Source organism: Callithrix jacchus, chromosome 14 (assembly GCF_049354715.1).
Source record: "Callithrix jacchus isolate 240 chromosome 14, calJac240_pri, whole genome shotgun sequence".
Taxonomy (NCBI): domain Eukaryota; kingdom Metazoa; phylum Chordata; class Mammalia; order Primates; family Cebidae; genus Callithrix; species Callithrix jacchus.
The window spans coordinates 33,215,762-33,234,311 of record NC_133515.1 but is presented as its reverse complement, the minus strand read 5'-3'; the positions used below and the strand labels follow the sequence as shown (position 1 = coordinate 33,234,311).

General features: G+C 38.1%; 1 protein-coding gene across 9 annotated transcripts in view; it reads left to right on the top strand.

Moving 5' to 3' along the window:
- CTNNA2 (catenin alpha 2) overlaps nt 1-18,550 on the top strand; it is a 1,148,556-nt gene that overhangs the window by 399,675 nt on the left and 730,331 nt on the right. For all 9 annotated transcript variants that reach the window (XM_035273413.3, XM_035273412.3, XM_017964211.4 and 6 more), the window contains one exon: nt 16,835-17,038. In XM_035273413.3, the coding sequence (XP_035129304.1) occupies nt 16,835-17,038 (204 nt within the window). The remainder of the gene's footprint in view (nt 1-16,834; nt 17,039-18,550) is intronic.

Sequence of the window (18,550 nt, the reverse complement as noted above, 5' to 3'; positions counted from 1 at the left end):
ACTCGCGAGGCTGCAGAAAGGTTGCTTGAAGCTGGTAGACAGAAGTTGCAGTCAGTGGAGATCGTGTCACTGCACTTCAGCCTGTGTGACAGAATGATACTCCAACTAAAAAAAATAAAATAAAATTATATAGTATCTGGAGAAAATTAAATCTGTTTACAGATATATTGCAAATATTAAAGTAACATAAGGAACATTGGTTCATACTTTATGTAGATTCACTGTTGTTAATATTTTATCATATTGGCTTGTCATTTGTACATGTGTTTGCCCTTCTCCCATCAACATACTCTAATTATTTTAAAGTGGATATCGACTTTATTTTACATACATACACATAGATACACAAACTGGAGATAATAGTTCCTTGATTCCATTAAGATTTACAGATGTATAAAAGGTTCGCACCAGAGCTCCTGTAAGTTTGCTAGTTTTGCCTAGTTCAAAGAATTATTAATTTAATGGAAGGCTCTGTATGTAGCAGAATCTCTCCAAATATCAACTTTAGACAGTTAAGGCCATGAAACATTGTGTCTCTTCAAATAATCACTTATCAAAGTTGTACTAATTCATCCACACCTATTCTCAATATCTGTATTTTTTAAAAAACCCACAAAATAGAGTTAAATGTGTTCCTGGTGGACACAATATGAAATAATATTGAAATAATATGAAATAATATTGAAAGCTTTCTTTTCAGTATTTTATGAACCTTTTATAATAAAATGTGACTTCCAATTATGTCAGTGTAATAAAATACATGACATTTTAAAGGTAGGGCACTTGTATTTTATCCCCAGTAGGGGAAGAAAGAGAAAGAGAAACAGACAGCAGAGAGACAGACACAGATCTACATAATCCATTCATTTCTGAAGATAACTCGCTACTATGATGTTGCATTTCTTTTCTCATAAGTTTCCCATAAAACTTCAAAACTGGGAAAGATATTTGAGGCCATCCAGTATTACTTCCATGATATTGGAAGTTCCCATTCCAGCATCCACAGTATCTGGACTTTTGCCTTTGCAGGACACTGTTGAGAGGAAATTATTGGGGTGAGGGGGTATGACTTGTTCTAATTGTTAAAAATAAAGAAAGAGACATTCCAAAGTAAATTACCAAAGCACTCCACCTGTCCTCAAGTGTTAGACTCTACCACATTTTATTATGGTCACAGACCTGTCTTATTTCCATGATGTGGCTAAGAAACCCTCGATGAGAAAATCTCAGAGCAATCTCTCTCCTGGATCAGTTTCCATATATGACAGGTAATAAATAAATATTTGAGAATAGTTGATTGTGCCAGAATGTCATGTCTCATCATGAAAAAATCTGCTAACTGCTTTCTTTTCCACCGTTTGGTCCTCCTCAGCCCATTTTCTCACATTACCACTAAAGTTGACTTTCTAAAAATCACAGGCTTCCATGCCTCTCTTCTCTTCTGCTCACACAAGAAGCTCTTTCCAGAGGCCCCACTCACTATTACAAGTACGTTGAGTTATTTTTCATGGGACTGGGAGCAGAGGAGGCCACTGCTTCTTGTGAGGTTTTCATGTGGAACTTCCTTGGTTATCTCTTTGGTTAAAAGTTAAATATACTAAGTTTCAGTATTTGTTGCTTTAACAAAATGTATTCTATACTTTGAGTTAAGATTGCCCAATTCTTTAATTTGGACTCCCCAATTTTAGATATTTACAATCAGTTCTAAATTACTATATGGTAGCCGATTGCCACACTCTTGAAAAAGTAAATAATGGGTTTATTATTGGAGAATAATATGCTAGGAAATAAGGTGTAAATCATGTATATCAGTCTTTTACCCAAAAGCTTCCAACAAACTGATTCCCAAACCAGTGTGAGTAACTTTAATTTTCTATTACTTTTGATAATGTCAGCAATCTTAATTCTGCGGTTCGTTCTCTAGAGACATTTTAAGTCAATTATGCTTTTTAGGTATGTTTTTACGTTTATAATAATACAAATAGTAGTCTTTAGACCAACTTTATCTGAGAATAAGTAAACTTTCTCCAGAGCTTCAGATCTCTGTTTAACTATGTATGTGACATCTGAATTTGAATGATTTGTAAGTATCTGAAAAGTTCTCAAACTAAGTTGAGCATTTTTATTCTATCAAGCTTAGCCTTTCTTCTTCCTCTTCTTCTTTTTAGCTAAAGGAACTACGTTTTGTAATATAGCCATTGAATCCAGAAAACTGAGAGTCCTCCTCACTTTTCTCTTCGGTTAATCTTGCTTTGCTATGAATTCAGTTCCCGTTAGAACTCTTGACTTGTTTCTCCCGTCTTCATGAACACTGGTTAATCAGTCCCGTATTTTTTGCCTGGATTACTGTAATAATTTTCTAACTTGTTTCCCAGCCCCTCACCCCACCAATTTCTTCCCTCTGTATTCCATCATCTTGGTAAGCCTCGCCTTTCCAAAATCCTACTCAGGTACCATTTACTAGTAAAACTCTGTCTTCAGGATAAATTTTAAAGCTTTTAGCACAGTATCAAATCATCCCCGTGTACATCTCCCATATTTCCTCCTTTTCCAAACATTGTATTTCACATTCTGCCAAAATAAACTGCTTATGATTTTCAGGTATGTGGTCACTGTTAAATCCACGCATTGGCCCTTATGGGAGTTCCTCTGTCTAAACTTCCTTCCATTCTTTTCTTAATAATAAAAATATATTCAGCCTTCCAGATGTAGTTTATTTCTTGAAGCCTTTCCTAACTACCCCAATTTCTATGCCACTATTCCTTCTATGCTACCATTGTACATTATACATATTGTTAAGAATATCATTCTGTTTTTTCTCTCTTCAAATGTGAGCAGTAAATAGGCAGAGATCATGTATTGTTCACCCTTTAACATGCGCTGTTAGCACATAGACATAAAAGAAATGTTTGTTGAATGGCTGCTTAAATGAATATATTAACTGTTTGATCTTAGTACCTATCTAGTTTATCCGTCCTAACTCCTCAGCTTTCTGGAATGTTGGGATATGCCATACCAATCACAATAGATAGTCCATGACTTCATGATCACAGTATTATGTTCCAATGGGCATCCAACATCTTCTTGAGTTAATCCTCTTAGGGCTTCTGTTTACCAGTGTTACACAGAAAATCTATTGCATATAATTTAAATGATCACTAACAGATGTGCATCACAATTCAGAGTTCAAAAAAGAACATGACATTCTCATTAAGAAAAAGAATATTTTCAGGCCATGCTATGGTGCTTGAAAAGCAATTAACATATCACACATGATTCCTGTGAGACAAAAACTGTTTCTTTCCCATCTTAATTTGCCTGCTTCAAAATAGACAGAAGAAGATAGATGGGTTTATGCTCAAGGTGTAAGCATTTCCCTTGTGGCCCATGTGCACATTTCCTTTTCATATTTGCAGAATATTGGTACAATTATTCTTTCATCAGACATGAAATTTGAGTGTATAACCAGTTTGTGGTTATCACCTACTAATTTATTAGGTTGATAACAGCAATTAAGTCACAATTGCTTCTGAGAAATATAAATTGACTTTCCATTTTAAATGGATAATTTAACATTTTAAGCCACCAACACAGAGTGTAACTAATTTCTGGGATAAGAACTTTCTTTCTCCTAGTATTAAACTTTAAAAAAATTCAACCATTGATCATCCAGTAATTAATTATTTAATTGTGGGGTTATGTGGTGAAATTTCTTCTTTTTTTTGGCTGCATGCCTTTTGAATATTTATGGGTGTCATGAGGGAGAGGATAGGCCCATGGTTTATCCACCTACTTAAACATGTAAAAATTATTATTAGCTTTATAAGCGTAAGACCATATAAAAATGGGCAGCAGACCTAATTTGGCCCACAGGCCATTGTTTGCTGACCCTGGTTTAATCACATCTTCAGATGAGATTCCCAGAACTCACCAACCACAGGAGGTGGCTGCCTCAACTTGTCTCCTGCCCACTGAAAGTAGAATTAGGCTGAGTGTGTGATTCATGCCCATAATCCCAGCACTTAGGGAGGCTGAGAGAGGTGGATTTCCTGAGCCTGGGAGTTCGAGACCAGCCTGGGTAACATAGCAAAACCCTATGTCTACAAAAAATACAAAACTTAGCCGGGTGTACTGCCATGTGCCTGTAGTTCCAGCTGTTGTAGGAGGATCACTTGAGCCTGGGAAGCAGAAATTGCAGTGAGCCAAGGTCATGCCACTGCAGTCCAGCCTGAGTAATAGAGTATGAGAACCTGTCTCTAAATAAATAAATGAAAAGGGAAAAAAAGAAAGTAAACCTACTATTTATCACATGATAAGTTATATATCCCCACCCCAATAATTCTGAATCTCAAGTGCACTGAACCACATCAAATACTAGTGTGGACCTAAACGTATGTATCTAACTAAAAGGCCATCTGCAAATACTAGGTTCACTGTGGTGACCTATTTTGCTCCAGAAGAATTTTGGTAAAAGTTGGGAAAAGGATATTATTGCTTAGGAATCCTGACTCAGCGAATCAGCATATATTTATCAAATACTTACATATGAAATGTTCATCTGGGTGGAGTAGAAGATACCAATGCATAAGGAAGGCATTCTAACTGGTGATCTGTCTCACACACACATGTGTGTGTGCACACAGGCACACTGCTACCAATGCAAGGGAATATCAGACAAGAGCCAAAAGGAAAATGTGAGTAAGTGAAAAGGAGCTCAATGGTGGGAATTAAAGAGGAGAGTACCGTACATAGGAGAGGTGATGATCGTGTTTCCAGAGCAGGATCCACATATGCTGCCAAGAAGCATCAGAGAGGAAGGAGCTGAAATAACAGAGAAGAATTAATAACATGGTTATACATGAAGCATACTGGAGTGGGCAGAGACCACTTTGGCAGGAGCCAAGGGTTCATGAGGAGATGTGGGGTTTGAGAGGCAGAGACTTGTACCAGATTGCTGAGAATCTTGAAGGCCAAGCATCCTAAACATGAACTGAATAGAGGTGAGATTATATTTCTTTATTCAATGCTTGCTGAAAATGACATCTTAATTCAAGGGCTGGATGAAAATGCAACTCATTGCTTTGTTCCATAATGAATTTTGACATATCTCACAAAATTAATAAAACAGAGATGAAATTGGAGAATTATTAGGTAAGAGTCCAGAATCTAAAACTTGCCAGGTCCTAGATAATAACGTATTATAGGTCATGGGGAGCTATTGAAGGTTGGGGCCATTGTAGTAGTGTGGTTAAGCAGGATTTTAAGAATAGACTGTTAGGAAAATATATTTTACCAGGAAAATAAAAAGGTAAATTTAACGTGTTAACGAAGTAAATGGGCTATGATCATGACTTGAATGAGGGGGGGAATATGGACTGACCCTGGAAATATAAATTATTACATTAAAAAGAGCTGTTTGAAATGATTCAATGTTTAATATCTGTTACTTACTGCATGTCATATATTGTGGATATCTCTTTCTCTATATTATTTATTTTTCTCAGCAACACTGTTACATAGGGAACAGAAGCTGAGACACTTTTAGCATTTAAGCAACCTACTCAGCTCGACAGAATTACAACTAGAAGGAATTGGAGCCAGGTTTCTAACCCAAGCCTTCTATCTTAGTCCATTTGCGCTTCTATAACCAAATACTCAAGACTGAGTAATTTACAAAGAATGAAATTTTGTTTCCTCTCAGTTCTAGCATTGGGAAATCCAAGATCAAGGTGCCAGCAAATTTGGTTGTCTGATGAGGGTTGCTCTCTGCTTTCAAGATGGTGCCTGTCCCCTCTGGAGGGGAAGAATGCTGGATCCTAGTCTTGCAGAAGGTAGAAGGGCAAGCCAGCCAAATACTCCGTGAAACCTCTTCTATAAGTGCCTCAATCCCATTCAAAAGGGAGGAGCCTCATGTCCTAATCACGAATTAAAGGTCCCACCTCTTAATATTATCATGGTGGGAACACCTTATTTTTGGAGGTGACACATTTAAACCATATCACCATCCAACTCTTAACCCCTGTAACATTTTATACCTTGGTCTGAGATTATATTGATGCTTGATCTTTCAACAAAGGTTCCTAAGAGTACAAGGCTACAAATGCATGGGCCTTGGAGTCAGAAAGACACCTCAGGGTTTCCACTGTGTGGCTTTCATCAAGTCACCTAACCTAAGTGAGGAACAGATCTTGCATTTATAAAGTGAAGATTTCTCATTAATTCTAATTTCTCATTATGAGAATGAAGGGAGATTATGGATTCTTGTTTCCTTTCTACTTCCTCCGTAGAAGTGAGAGTGTTAGGTTTGGGGGGAAAATAAGAAATACTTTCTTGTACATCTGATATTTGAGGTGAGGGTAGACCCCTCAACAGATCATGTCCAGTGTACAGCTATAGTAAGGGCCAGTGTCTTAGAGTGTTGGGATTGGACATGATACTTTGGTTCTCTTTCACAAGCAGCTGATAGTAGACAGTAGTTGAGCCCTCTAAGAAAGAGTTGTTGAGAAAACTACTGAGAGCAGGTAGCAGGGTCTTGAGATATACCAACTTATGGAGGTAGATCCAGTAAAAAGAACTGGGCAAGTGAAGTGAAGGAGGGGAATAAATAGAACCACAGTAAAGCAGGGTTTTGTGAAGCATAGGGGAGGCTAACTTAGTCAGTGCATGGTAAATTGTGTTCAGAACACATACAGCTCAGAGGATGAATACTGAATAAAAAAGGTGGTTAAGAATGTAGAGAGTTCCCAGAGAAAAGAGATAACATGACTATTTTTTCAGAAAAAAAATCCATTTTCTTTGGTAAGCCCTCTAAAAACTTGATTAAGTGCATTTTGGATACTCACTTTCTAATCCATTCATAATGTAAAGCTAAGGAATATTATCTTTGCTCTGCTTTATGTACCTAATTATAAACGAGTATCCCTGTTGAAGCTTGAGAATGTGTTCCTGAAATGTCAGAGCAACTCAGCCACACAGATAAATGATGGGATTAGGGAAAATGAAGTTGGCACTCACTAGATTTCACAATCCAGTAGGAACAGCCCAGAGCTGAATTCCTCACCCAGTTTATTCATTTGCTTTGGTAAATAACTTTGTCTTTCTAAATATAAGCTTCTTCTCCAAAATGAACCTAATGTGAGCTTAGGTAAATTTCTCTTAAAAAAAAACGCATTAAATATCTAAGGATAGAAAGTGCTGTTTAATTATTAAGTCATTATCTTTGTCATTTATTTCCAATTAAGCTGAACTGTTTAATTACAAATAACATCTTAAGTAGATAAATGGCATAATTAGTTTATTTTTAACTATACGCCTGAGAAGAAAGAGTAAGTTATTTATAAAATACTTTGCAATTTAAAAATTAAGGCAAATATAGAATGGTGGTTAGAATTTTGCTGTAGCTTAGTAAAAAGTAGATGGTTAAAACTCAAGGTCCTTAGTCTCCTTCATTTCTAGTGCTACCCCAATTAGGTCAAGAGAAACTTTTCATGTAAAGATAGAAAGATTCACCCAGGAGAGCGTGGCACAGAATGAAAAAGATGAAAATCTATCTATTAATTATTGATACACTACAGGGAAAGCAAGTGTTTAAAACCAAACAAAAAACATTCTTTTGATTTAGACACCTTAGTTAATTTATTTAAATGCTCTTGATTTATGCTTTTATCTTAGACTCTAGTCTTTAAAAAAGTATTTAAAGCATTCAGAGCCATAATTATGATCATGGCTCATTGTCAATAGGTGTCTTTCATTCTCAATTTTCAGAGCTATAAAATTCCTGTTTTATTTCTCTGTCTCTAGACATTTTAATGGGAAACAGAGAGGCTGCCTCAGGGATTCCTAGTCAAGTATTTTAAGCTGGATAACAAGCCTTTTTCTTTGTTTTAAGGGTTCTATAGTGAAGAGTTAATCAATAAGTATGGCTGGACTTGTTTATTTTGTCTTTTTTGTTTGAGATTGTATCAGTGCAGAAAAATAACAGAATGAATAAAATAAAATGCTCTAGCAAACCTTGATCCCACTAAAGCTCCCTGTGACCTTCTGTGACCTAGGCTCTCAGTAACGGGCCAACACAGCATGAAGCCCTAAGTTAACCAAAGCTCACATTTCTGTAGTCATGCTCAGTCACTGTCATATTTCACCCGGGCTATGGCACCAGTACCTCCAACTACATGGCTTTGCCCCCTCTCTGTTATGGGGAAAGAAACAGAATCTTGAATTTTGTGCTTGGGAGAAAGAAGGAAGGAAGCTCTGTGGTATCTGTGAAATAGGAAACTTACCCAGTTATCCCAAGACAAGGCAAACACAAAATTTAAACATTAAAATGTAATAGAAGAGTCAATAATACTTCATCATACATTTCGAAATAATTAAAAGAGTATAATGGGAATGTTTGTAACATGGAGAAATGGTAAATGCTTGAGGCGATGGACACCTCATTTACCCCGATGTGATTATTATACATTGTGAGCCTGGCTCAAAATATCCCATGTACTTCATAAACAGTTACACATACTATGTACCCATAATGACTAAAAAATTTAAAATATAATTTTTTAAAGAGTAAATAGAATGGGGATGATGATAATGTTACAAAAGACAGAAAGTGAAGACATGGGTACGTTGTAGCATATTCCTGTGAAAAGATCAGAATAATTGAGGAGAAGTAGTCCGTCATTTAGGTTTTCTGGTTTTCATTGCTTTAATTGCCCCATATCAGAAGGACATAGTCTTTTGAAATAATGAGTTAGACTAATGTTAAGTTTCTCTTTCAGTTCTTTTTCTTTTCTTTTTTAAGATTTAAAAGATAAAAGTGAGTGACTGCATAGAGGCGTGTTGACATTTGTTCTTTCTTCTGCTTGCTTGATTTGAAATAGCCATGCTGGACAGCAGGTGGTAAGTGCCTGGTGTTTATGAGGAAGAACAGCACAATTTATTATTTTCCTTAGTTGCTACCTTGAACCATGAAGGTAGTAAAAATCCAGGACACATTTATCTTGCAGAGTTACCCCAAGCAACAGAGAAAATCACAGAATCATAGGACTTCCTTATACCAATAGCATTTGCGTTTTCCATGCTGTTAAGCTTAGATTTTGGAAAAAAAGTTGTGAAATCAGCCATGCTTTATATTATCAAATGCATTTTTTGTGGTTTTTCTTGGCATGTAAAAATTCTGTATACATTTCAGATGACTAACTAGTTATTTTAAAGGTTTAATGTTGAAAGCCAGAAAATGTAAAGATGAATAAGATTTTCTTCCTACTCTTTAACAAGCTTGTTTCTTGGCTAGTAAAGAAAAAAAACATCACCATTGTCAGCTGTGCACTAAATGTATTGGAAACAATCTGTGTGCAAAACCATTCCATTAGTGTTACATGTGTGCTAGAGCCTTCTTACTGACTTAACTGTAGTTAAAAACATTACTTTAGGTGCCAGGTCTTACCAAGTATGCCCATCTTTCTCAATTACAGCTGAGTACAATGAGATACAAACTCAGCTTTAAGTTGGTTAATTCCTAGCCAAAGAAAGACTAAGCTATATTTGTATTATCCTTCTTGGTAGAAAAAATGCATTGTAATACCTACCGATCAGTTTGAAACAGAGGTGAGAAATTAAAATTAGGAGAAAGTAGCATTTAAGAGCCTTTATTCCTGGCGGTCCTTTGCTGTTTCTGATCATTCTTGAAGTATGAAAGAATAATATACCACTGCAGCTTTAGTTTTTGACATGGGGAAATGACTGTTGCATTCATTCCCTCCTGATGATTAGCATCACGCATGCAGAAAGGATACATGAGAGAAATAATTAGTGCAATGGCTAAAGAGCGTAGACTCCAGAGCTAGAGGGCACTCATCCCAGTTCCAGCTCTGGTCTTTGCCCTGAGGTCATGCCTGCACAATTATTCATCTCTCTGAACACATTGCTTGCTATATCTAGTTGACATCCAAATGTGATTTGCAATTCTTATTACTGTACCTTAGGTCTTCCTATTGGGTATTCCTCCTTTATATGAAGGCAATAGATTTTGCAAATTAATACAGGTGCCCATACCACTACTGGATGTTCATACGCTTATAATCAACTTTCCACCAGACTTCTCAATTTAAAAGGATTATAAAAACTTCACCTGCTCCTCATCTGTTATCTATCACAATTGTTCAAGGGTCAGCAAATGTTTTCTTAAATGGCCAGCAAATGTTTTCTTAAAGGGCCAGCAAATGTTTTCTTAAAGGGCCAGCAAATGTTTTCTTAAAGGCCCAAGAGTAAATATTCCAAGCTTTGTGTAACATACAGTTTCTGTCCTAACCATTCCCCTATACCATTGTAGTGGAAAAATAGCCATAAACAGTATGCAAATAAATGAGCCTGAGTGTGTTCTAATAAAACTTTATTTGCAAACTAGGAGGTTGATGCCTAGGATGTAGTTTGCTGCCACGTTAGAAGTCTAAGTTTTATCTTTGTCTTCTTTTTCCTCATTCTCATAGCCAATATATCTTCACATCCTGCCAGATTGACATTCTAAATGTTTCTTAAATCCATGCCCTTCTTTTTATCCATATAGACGCCATCCTGATTTGTAGTCTCCACTTCTGTCTTTTGAGCTCTGAAGGCTTGATGCGCTCCTGCCATCTGCTTGCAGTCCTGCCAAAGCTAACTGCCCTAACTGCAATAAGAAACTGTCTAACCCCAAACAGGATTATGCCACTCCTTTGTTTTAAGATCTTTGATGATTTGTCATTGCCTAAAGGAGTGTTCACAAATTGAAAGCTATATAAGGTGGTAGAGAAGTTGCCTCAGGACCTGGCTCTTTCTTTCTCTCCAACTGTGCCTCCCATTCCTATTTGTGTCCATTCAGGCCCTTGGAGAAGCAGGGTAGATGGGATTATATGCATAAGGAGGAATTGCCTGTGAAGGAGAAAACAGGAAGGAATAAGCTTTTGTGGAGCTTTTAGATTGCTATGGGGTCAAACACCTTGGAAAGAAGAGCAGGAAAGAAAGACGGTTGAGTAGGAAGAGGCTCAGCACTGTTCCCAGCAAGTCCCAGTCAGGCCAGTGGGGAGGCCGGATCAGGAGCTGAAGTTGCTTGTTGGAGGAGTCCCTGTAGGGCTGGAGCATGCACCTATGCCCAGTGATTGACTGGCGCTGCCTGGGACCAAGCACAGCCTATGCATGAGACTGCAGTGGAACTACAGGTGCAGCAGATGGCGATGGTCTGTTAACTATGCTCTCACAGCAGTTTATGTCTGAGGAGAGTGGCTTGGGGTACCTCCATGGCACCATTCATGTGACCAGCTTCAGTGAATCACTTGTATTATTTTTCATATACTATGCCATCTCCAGCCTTCTAGCCCATCTGCATTGCCCCTTCCTGCTCCTAACTTTGCTTGGCCAACTGCTTTTCACTCTTCAAGTCTCAGCTGAGGGACAGCCTCCTCTAGAAGTATTTCTTTACTTCCTGCCACCCAACTGTGTAAATTGCCATCTTTCAATCATTCCACAACATCATCAGCCATTTCCCCAATTACAATGGGTTGTACATGTTTTTGGTTTTGATTAGTCAACCTCTTGAAGAAACTTTAGTGTGTGCTTTTAGACTCCTACCGTAACTGGCACTCATTTGTTGAATGAATGATTATACTCTCAGTTATCTATTGGGAGGGTTAGGTGACTCAGATAACATAAAGAGGACAGCAGGGCAGATGATACTTAAGCATTATATTTAGTTTTAAAAAATTATATTGTCATTTTAAAACAATATATTTTATAATTATGACATATTAGACTCATTTCACCTAAATGTGGACAAACTTAACATAGTTGAAGGAACACTGGGCTTGAAATCAAAAGACCTGTGTTCAAATCCTGGTGCCCTCATTTGGGAGCTGAATGACCATGGGACCACACGTCTGGCATCATTTCCCTATTCAGTAAGCTGGGGAGATAGGAATCTCAGACACTGCATTTTGAACCCATCAAACCACTTGTAATACATCCAGCTGCTTTCTTTGACAGAGATCTCTCTGTTTCCTCCTCTTATGTCAGAGCTTGCATCAAGCTAACTCAGCGTCCCATTATATACTGAAATTTTAGATCACATAGCTTTTTGTAGAGAGAATGAAAGATAAGAGCAATTTAAAAGTAGTGCTCTTCTAATAATGTATGTGTGGTGAGTGCTAGTAAATGTATTATTCTGGGAAGCAGTTTTGAACTACATAGTCTGCTAAACTATTTTAGGTTAAAATTTTTATAGAGCGCCCCATGAGAGCAAATGGGAGATCAATTATGTGAGACTAGAGAGATTGTTATAGCACTGACTCAATGGCAGAATAGGATTCTAGCCTCCTTGGCTTGGGGGTGAATTATTGTGGCTGCTATCTTTATGGCCATGCATTCCAATTGCCACTCCATAAACTGTAAGAATGAAAACAATAATTTTTTAAAGTAGAGATGTTAATAAAAATAAATAAAAATCATAAAGCACAAAGTATTATGCAAATCAAATAAGCAAAATGAAAATAGACACGATAAACATAAATTAACTTATAAGAAAATGCTAAAATAAGAAATGCAGGCCAACTATCTTTAAATGAACTAAAATGACAATGTAAGATGGAACTAAAAGATCGAAAGGATAAAATGACTCAATGAGCTTTAAGTATGCAGACAGGAGACAGAGATATTTACAATGTAAAATAATGGGCTCAGATAAGTCTGTACAGTTGCAAACTGTGTAAGAGTCTCTCACAGGAGCACACTTTTGCCGCACAGGGTGAGACAGGAAGCCTTCTCCTTCTCCTTTCTCTCTTTGGTGCTGGTGTGCTGTGACTAGGGAGGGGAATGGAATCTGGCTCATGGATGTTGGTGGTGGTGATGATGATTATGATGGTTTATTGCTCCTTCCTGCCAGCAGAGGGCGGCCATGCAGAGAGGTGAGGACAGGCAGAGCTAGTGTGGAAGACTGAGGCATCGTAGAGCCCTGTGTTCATGACTGTTTGCTGATCTGAAAGTCCCCAAAGTGTGTTAGGAAAGAGAGCTTACCTGGGTGTTTCTAATTTTTTAAAATAACTTTCAAATTATGCTGCAGCAAATACTCCTTTTTCTTTTTGCTTTTTCCTTCTCTGTATTTCTTGCTCAGGATGTAGTTCCAGGGGTTGGTTTTTTATTTTTTAGGAACTATAGATACAGCCCTTTCCTCTAGCTCTTAAGCCTCTGGCTTCATTTCTGTTCTTTTCCTTGTGTTCCTGCTTGTTGGAACCTGTTGGAAACATGACCAATTCTCTAAACACAGGGACAGACATATACAAACACATACATACAGATAAGCTACAGCCCCTTCCATACACGTGCACATGTGCACACACACATACACACACAATCCCCTCCAACCATGCATACAACCTGTACCCACCTATTCATAGATTCATAGACATACACAAATAGCACATATCTTGCCCCATACACACATACACACAGTTTCACACACACATAACTAGTGCCCATCCCATTCAGGATGCACACACACATGCACACACACACACAATCAGTCCCTCTTCCCATGCACATGTGCATGCACACACAGGCTCACGTGTACTCGCCTTTCTTCTTTGTGCCTTTTCTGCCCCGAGTGGCTTCTCCCTGCTGCCTTTCACATCCATCATTTCAATGCTCCCCATCTGTACTGCAGATACAGATCTGAATACTGTAAATTTATTGTTTCTTTCCGAGGGAGATTTTTTTAAAAAGCTTTTCCCTTGTGATCTATAAATAATGAGTAATTCCATTAGAAATGTGATGGATGGTGTAACTTTTATGCAGTTTGTCAAGCGCGATGTTTCAGGCTTTTACTTTTAAAACAGCCCCAGGCCGTGGCAGGTAGGAAACTCAATTGGCTGACACTCCAAAGTCTCTCTTGCCACATTTCCCAAAGTGTGTTCCTTCAGTTCTCATAGATAATTCATGCATCTTAAAAGCAGCACTTTCTGTGCCCGAATAGATGTGGGAAATGCTACAGTGAACTGACTCCTTTAATGCAGAGCTCCCCAAAGCATTTCATATGATAATTGGCTGTAGGTCATGTGGTATTTCCAAAACATATTTGGCCAGGGAACCTTATTTTTTCATCAAAACATTATATCTCTAAGCTCAGTGTTCCATGGAAAATGATTTAGGAAATTGTATTCTAATGAAAGTCGTACATTCTCTCTACAGCAGAGAAACTGTTTTACAATTGTCCTTACTGAAGAGTTCAAATTTACCTCCCCATATTTCCATCTTATTTGCACTTCTTTATGTGTTTAGTCCTAAAGTACAATAAACATCTGTTCTAAAGCCAGTGTATGATTCTGAAGAGTCTCCTGAAATCTTAAAGAAGAACATATAGTTTTTATTATGTTTTATGTTAATACGGTTTTCTATAAAATAGGTCTTTGGAAATCAGTAATCTTTATAAGTAAAATAGTCCAATTATACTTTGACCAGGTATTTCTTCAACTAGAATATCATTTCTTAATATATAGTATATGGATTATATGTGTGTGTGTGTGTGTGTATATGTGTGTGTGTGTGTATGTGTATATGTGTGTGTGTATATACACATACACACACGTACATATATTCATCATAAATACATCAACAGAAAGGCAGTAGAAAGAAAGAGAGAGCATGTGAGAGAAAGAGAGAGAGTTCCAGTGGATGTCCCTGGAACGAGACATTGCAGACACAGCACCAGTACGTATAGCAGGAAAATCTGTGCTTCCCTCTCAGCTTTCCTTTGTGATTTTCACCTGTAATAATTAACCCTGTAGGGCATCCACCGTATTGCAGCCTCCACGTAATTTTTTGACACTGAACAGTTGTTCCTGAAACCAAGGCACAAAGGGCAAAACCCAACTAGCACATTCTGGGTTAAGTAAACATCCTTTTTTCAGACCCTTTCCAAGATATAAGAGAGTACAAATGTGAGAGTGATCATTGTGCCAAAGCTGGCACAGAATAGCTGTCTCGTTTGCAAGACTTCATGCATCTGCCTTCTAACCTGAAAAGGGACTTTAACCAATTAGTGGTTTTCTAAAAAATCGAAGATTCCACTAGACTTCAGACCTGTTCTGTGTTTGGTCTGTACCTGTTTCTTTCTAATTCCCAGCCTGCCTATACTCACTCCTTAAGATCTCAACATGTTCTCAAAGGATCTATCTCTCTGCTGTGGAGAGTTGCATTTTAACAGGAATCAGAGAATTGGAGCCCAGATGTTTCCAAGCACAACCTGAACAAATACCTTAGGATGCCTTGGAGGGTTACAACAAACTTTCCCAGAGCACAGAGCTGGACTTAACTTTGTAATAACTTAAGCAGTTATTGTATATACTACATCAGAATAAAAAAAGCATAAAAGCATATTCTATCTCCCCTTCTTTTTAGCATTAAGTACTATAGTAGGCATATAGTAGGTCTTCAGCAGGTGCAGATTAGCAATAGAATAACTACCTATTCTCATTTGCATTTCTTATTGTATTTGTAAATATGGTAAATATTTCTTTTCTAACAACCCTTTAAATTTGGTAAATATTTAAAAAATAATGAACATTGAAAGAAACACTCATAACAGAGTGGCACTTGGACCATAATATTCTACCGCTAGAAGACCATTCACCCCATCATTGCCGCTCTGGTTCTTGGACCTCAGAGAGTGCAAACCCAAGGAAGCACACCATTACCTGCAGCAGGCCATTCTACTTTGATTATCATTGCTGGAATCAACTTTGTTGCCTCAGGCTGAAAGGTTCCCAAAGGAAACCAGCCTTTTGTCAATGTCACCTTTGCTTCTAGACTTCACACAATTAATGATCATGTACTTTATCACTCTGTACCCTCCTTATTTGCTGGGAGTTTTCCAAGTTTTGTTTCTATCTTTCCGACTACTCTTTCTGTCTTCCTTTCTGATTCTGGTCCTTCTGTATACCCTTGGAAATGGATAATTTGACCTGCTCTTCTTGCTCTGTTCACTTTCCTAGCATGTCATTCATTACTTTGTGTCCAAATACCCTTGACATTTCAGACCCCTATAAAGATTATTATATCCCCTGAATTTTGGATGCATATTTCCATCTACCTCTGGGCATCTCTGCCTACGTTTTCAGGCCCCTCAAACTTGGCTGGGGAAATGCTAAGCTCATGTTCTACATGATGCCTTCCTTTTAGGAAATATTTCTATTTTCCTCTTACATAGGCTTCTTCAATACATGCAAATACCTTTATAAGGGTGCTGTTAGTTTTTTGTGAAAAGCCTCATACACACATTAAGAATCCTTTTCTAGAAAACTAGCTTTGACGTAGAAGATATTAGTTCCCAGTGATAAATTAGCCTGTACTGACTATGGCTCTTGGGTTCTATGTGCCCAAGTTTCAAAAGGCATCCTGCCATGGGACTATCTGCTTCTCACAGCTAATGCATAATTAAGATATTGATTATTTATCATGTTTTAGCTCTAATTATAATTCCCCAAAGTGTTACTCTGAAATGCTCTTTCCTTAAAGGCTACGTGTTTTTAAAATGCCGAACAAGTCTCGTAATCTTATTTGAAAGTTCCTCCATTGAGATAGCCTTTGCCAAGAACATATTCTTCAAACAAGATGTGCTATTTTCAAGCTGAAGATTACATTTAGGACAAAATATCTACAAAAGTTAATACTTTGTCAAGGCCACTTTAGAATTTGAGTAACTAGTTTCTCCTCCTTGGGGACTCTTGTTCTTGCCTCAGATATTGCTGGTTTCAAAACAGGGTGCAAAGGCAGACCTCTCGTCTCCACTGATTTGTTTTCATTGTGATACTTTCAGAATAAGATCATCCTGGACCCCATGACGTTCAGCGAGGCCAGGTTCCGGCCGTCCCTGGAGGAGAGGCTGGAGAGCATCATCAGCGGCGCCGCGCTGATGGCAGACTCCTCCTGCACACGAGACGACCGGCGCGAGAGGATCGTGGCGGAGTGCAACGCCGTGCGGCAGGCGCTCCAGGACCTGCTCAGCGAGTACATGAATAATGTAAGTCTTGGGCTCTCCATTCTCATGTCTCGGTGGATTCTGTTCTGCAATCGTGTTGCTCTTTTGGAAGCATGGATAGCAGGACAAGAGAACAGACAGGTGTTCACCAGTGAGAGTCTGGTGAAACCAAATAACTGCTTTGGGAGAGCATGATCATGTTTCAGATGCATTTTTTGTTTGTTTGTTTTACTGTGGAACAGATTGATGGCGAATAAGCTCTTTCACTTTTTACTTGGCTGATTTCTTCTTGGTCATTTTAGTGGCTGCATTTTGAGATAGGTAAGATTTTAATTGGTAAAGGTAGGTGATTGATGGAAACAGTTGAGGATATACTAAGTCCTCTGTTACAAAGAGCACTTTCAAACCTAAAGATAGCTATAGATGCTAATCGTCGGCCCTAAGAGGCATGAATACATCTACTAGGTTTAAAAAATGTTTGGATAGGGTTATTTAAGGAAAAGTTCTATCTGTAGTAAAACTTGCAGGTGTTTTATTGATGCATAGTAAGGAATTGCTTATAAGAGTGAGTCTGTAAGCTTTCAAATAGGTATGTATGAGTGGTGTCCAATTTTGGCACATAATAGCTATCCTCTCCTATAGTTATAAAATGTGACAGTTTCTGTATACCTGTAACCTGCAAGAAGGTGATGAAACTCATATTCTTTGCCTTCAAAGGCACTAAATTATGGCTGTATTGATTTGCTACATTCATTCAGCTGAGACGATGCCCAGAGCTTGCAACAGTGAATGCTCTGTACTTCCCCCTTTCCTGGACCTTCGGGTTTGAGAGAATTCAGTACAAACTGGGGAAAAGAAATGTAGATAAAGTGAAGTCTTGATATTGCATTTTGAAGGAATGCCCTGTATAGCGACTAAGTAGGGAACCAGGGACACTGAAAATCTGCTCACAGCTATTGAAGCCATGTTGGGTATTATTAGAACACCCTGAGGCAATTCTCAGACCAAGCGGCCGTTCTGTGTTTCTCCTTCCAGCATCTTACCACTCCCATCTTGAGTAAAAATATGCAGCTAACAGACACACAAGCAAGGAGTCAGTGTTGTCATAGCAGTGCTCCTCCTGCAGACCCTCCAGAGAACTTACTCAGAAAGCAAAAAGATGTCCATGAAAAAAACCTTACAAACTAAAAAAAGCAAAATCTGTTTCCTTTCCATGAACCTTCAGATTCTTTGATTTTGGAAGACTTGACCATTTTCAGCATACAAAGAATAAAATGTGGATCCATCATGTGTCACCCAGCTGCATACAAGGACGTCTCTTTAGGACCCTGGATGACCAACACTTTCTATAATTTTGATCTATGGGTATTATGTAGGATACAGCTAGAAATGTTGATCACCACGGTCTCCCAACTGAGTGCATCTTTTCAATAGCAGATGTGTCAACAAAGAATGCTTATAAACTCTGAGACCCAGTCTGTTTGCTGTTGCTGTTATTAACAAAATAGCAAAGGGCTAATTACTTGGATCTGGAATTTGGTTTCACATTCAGGC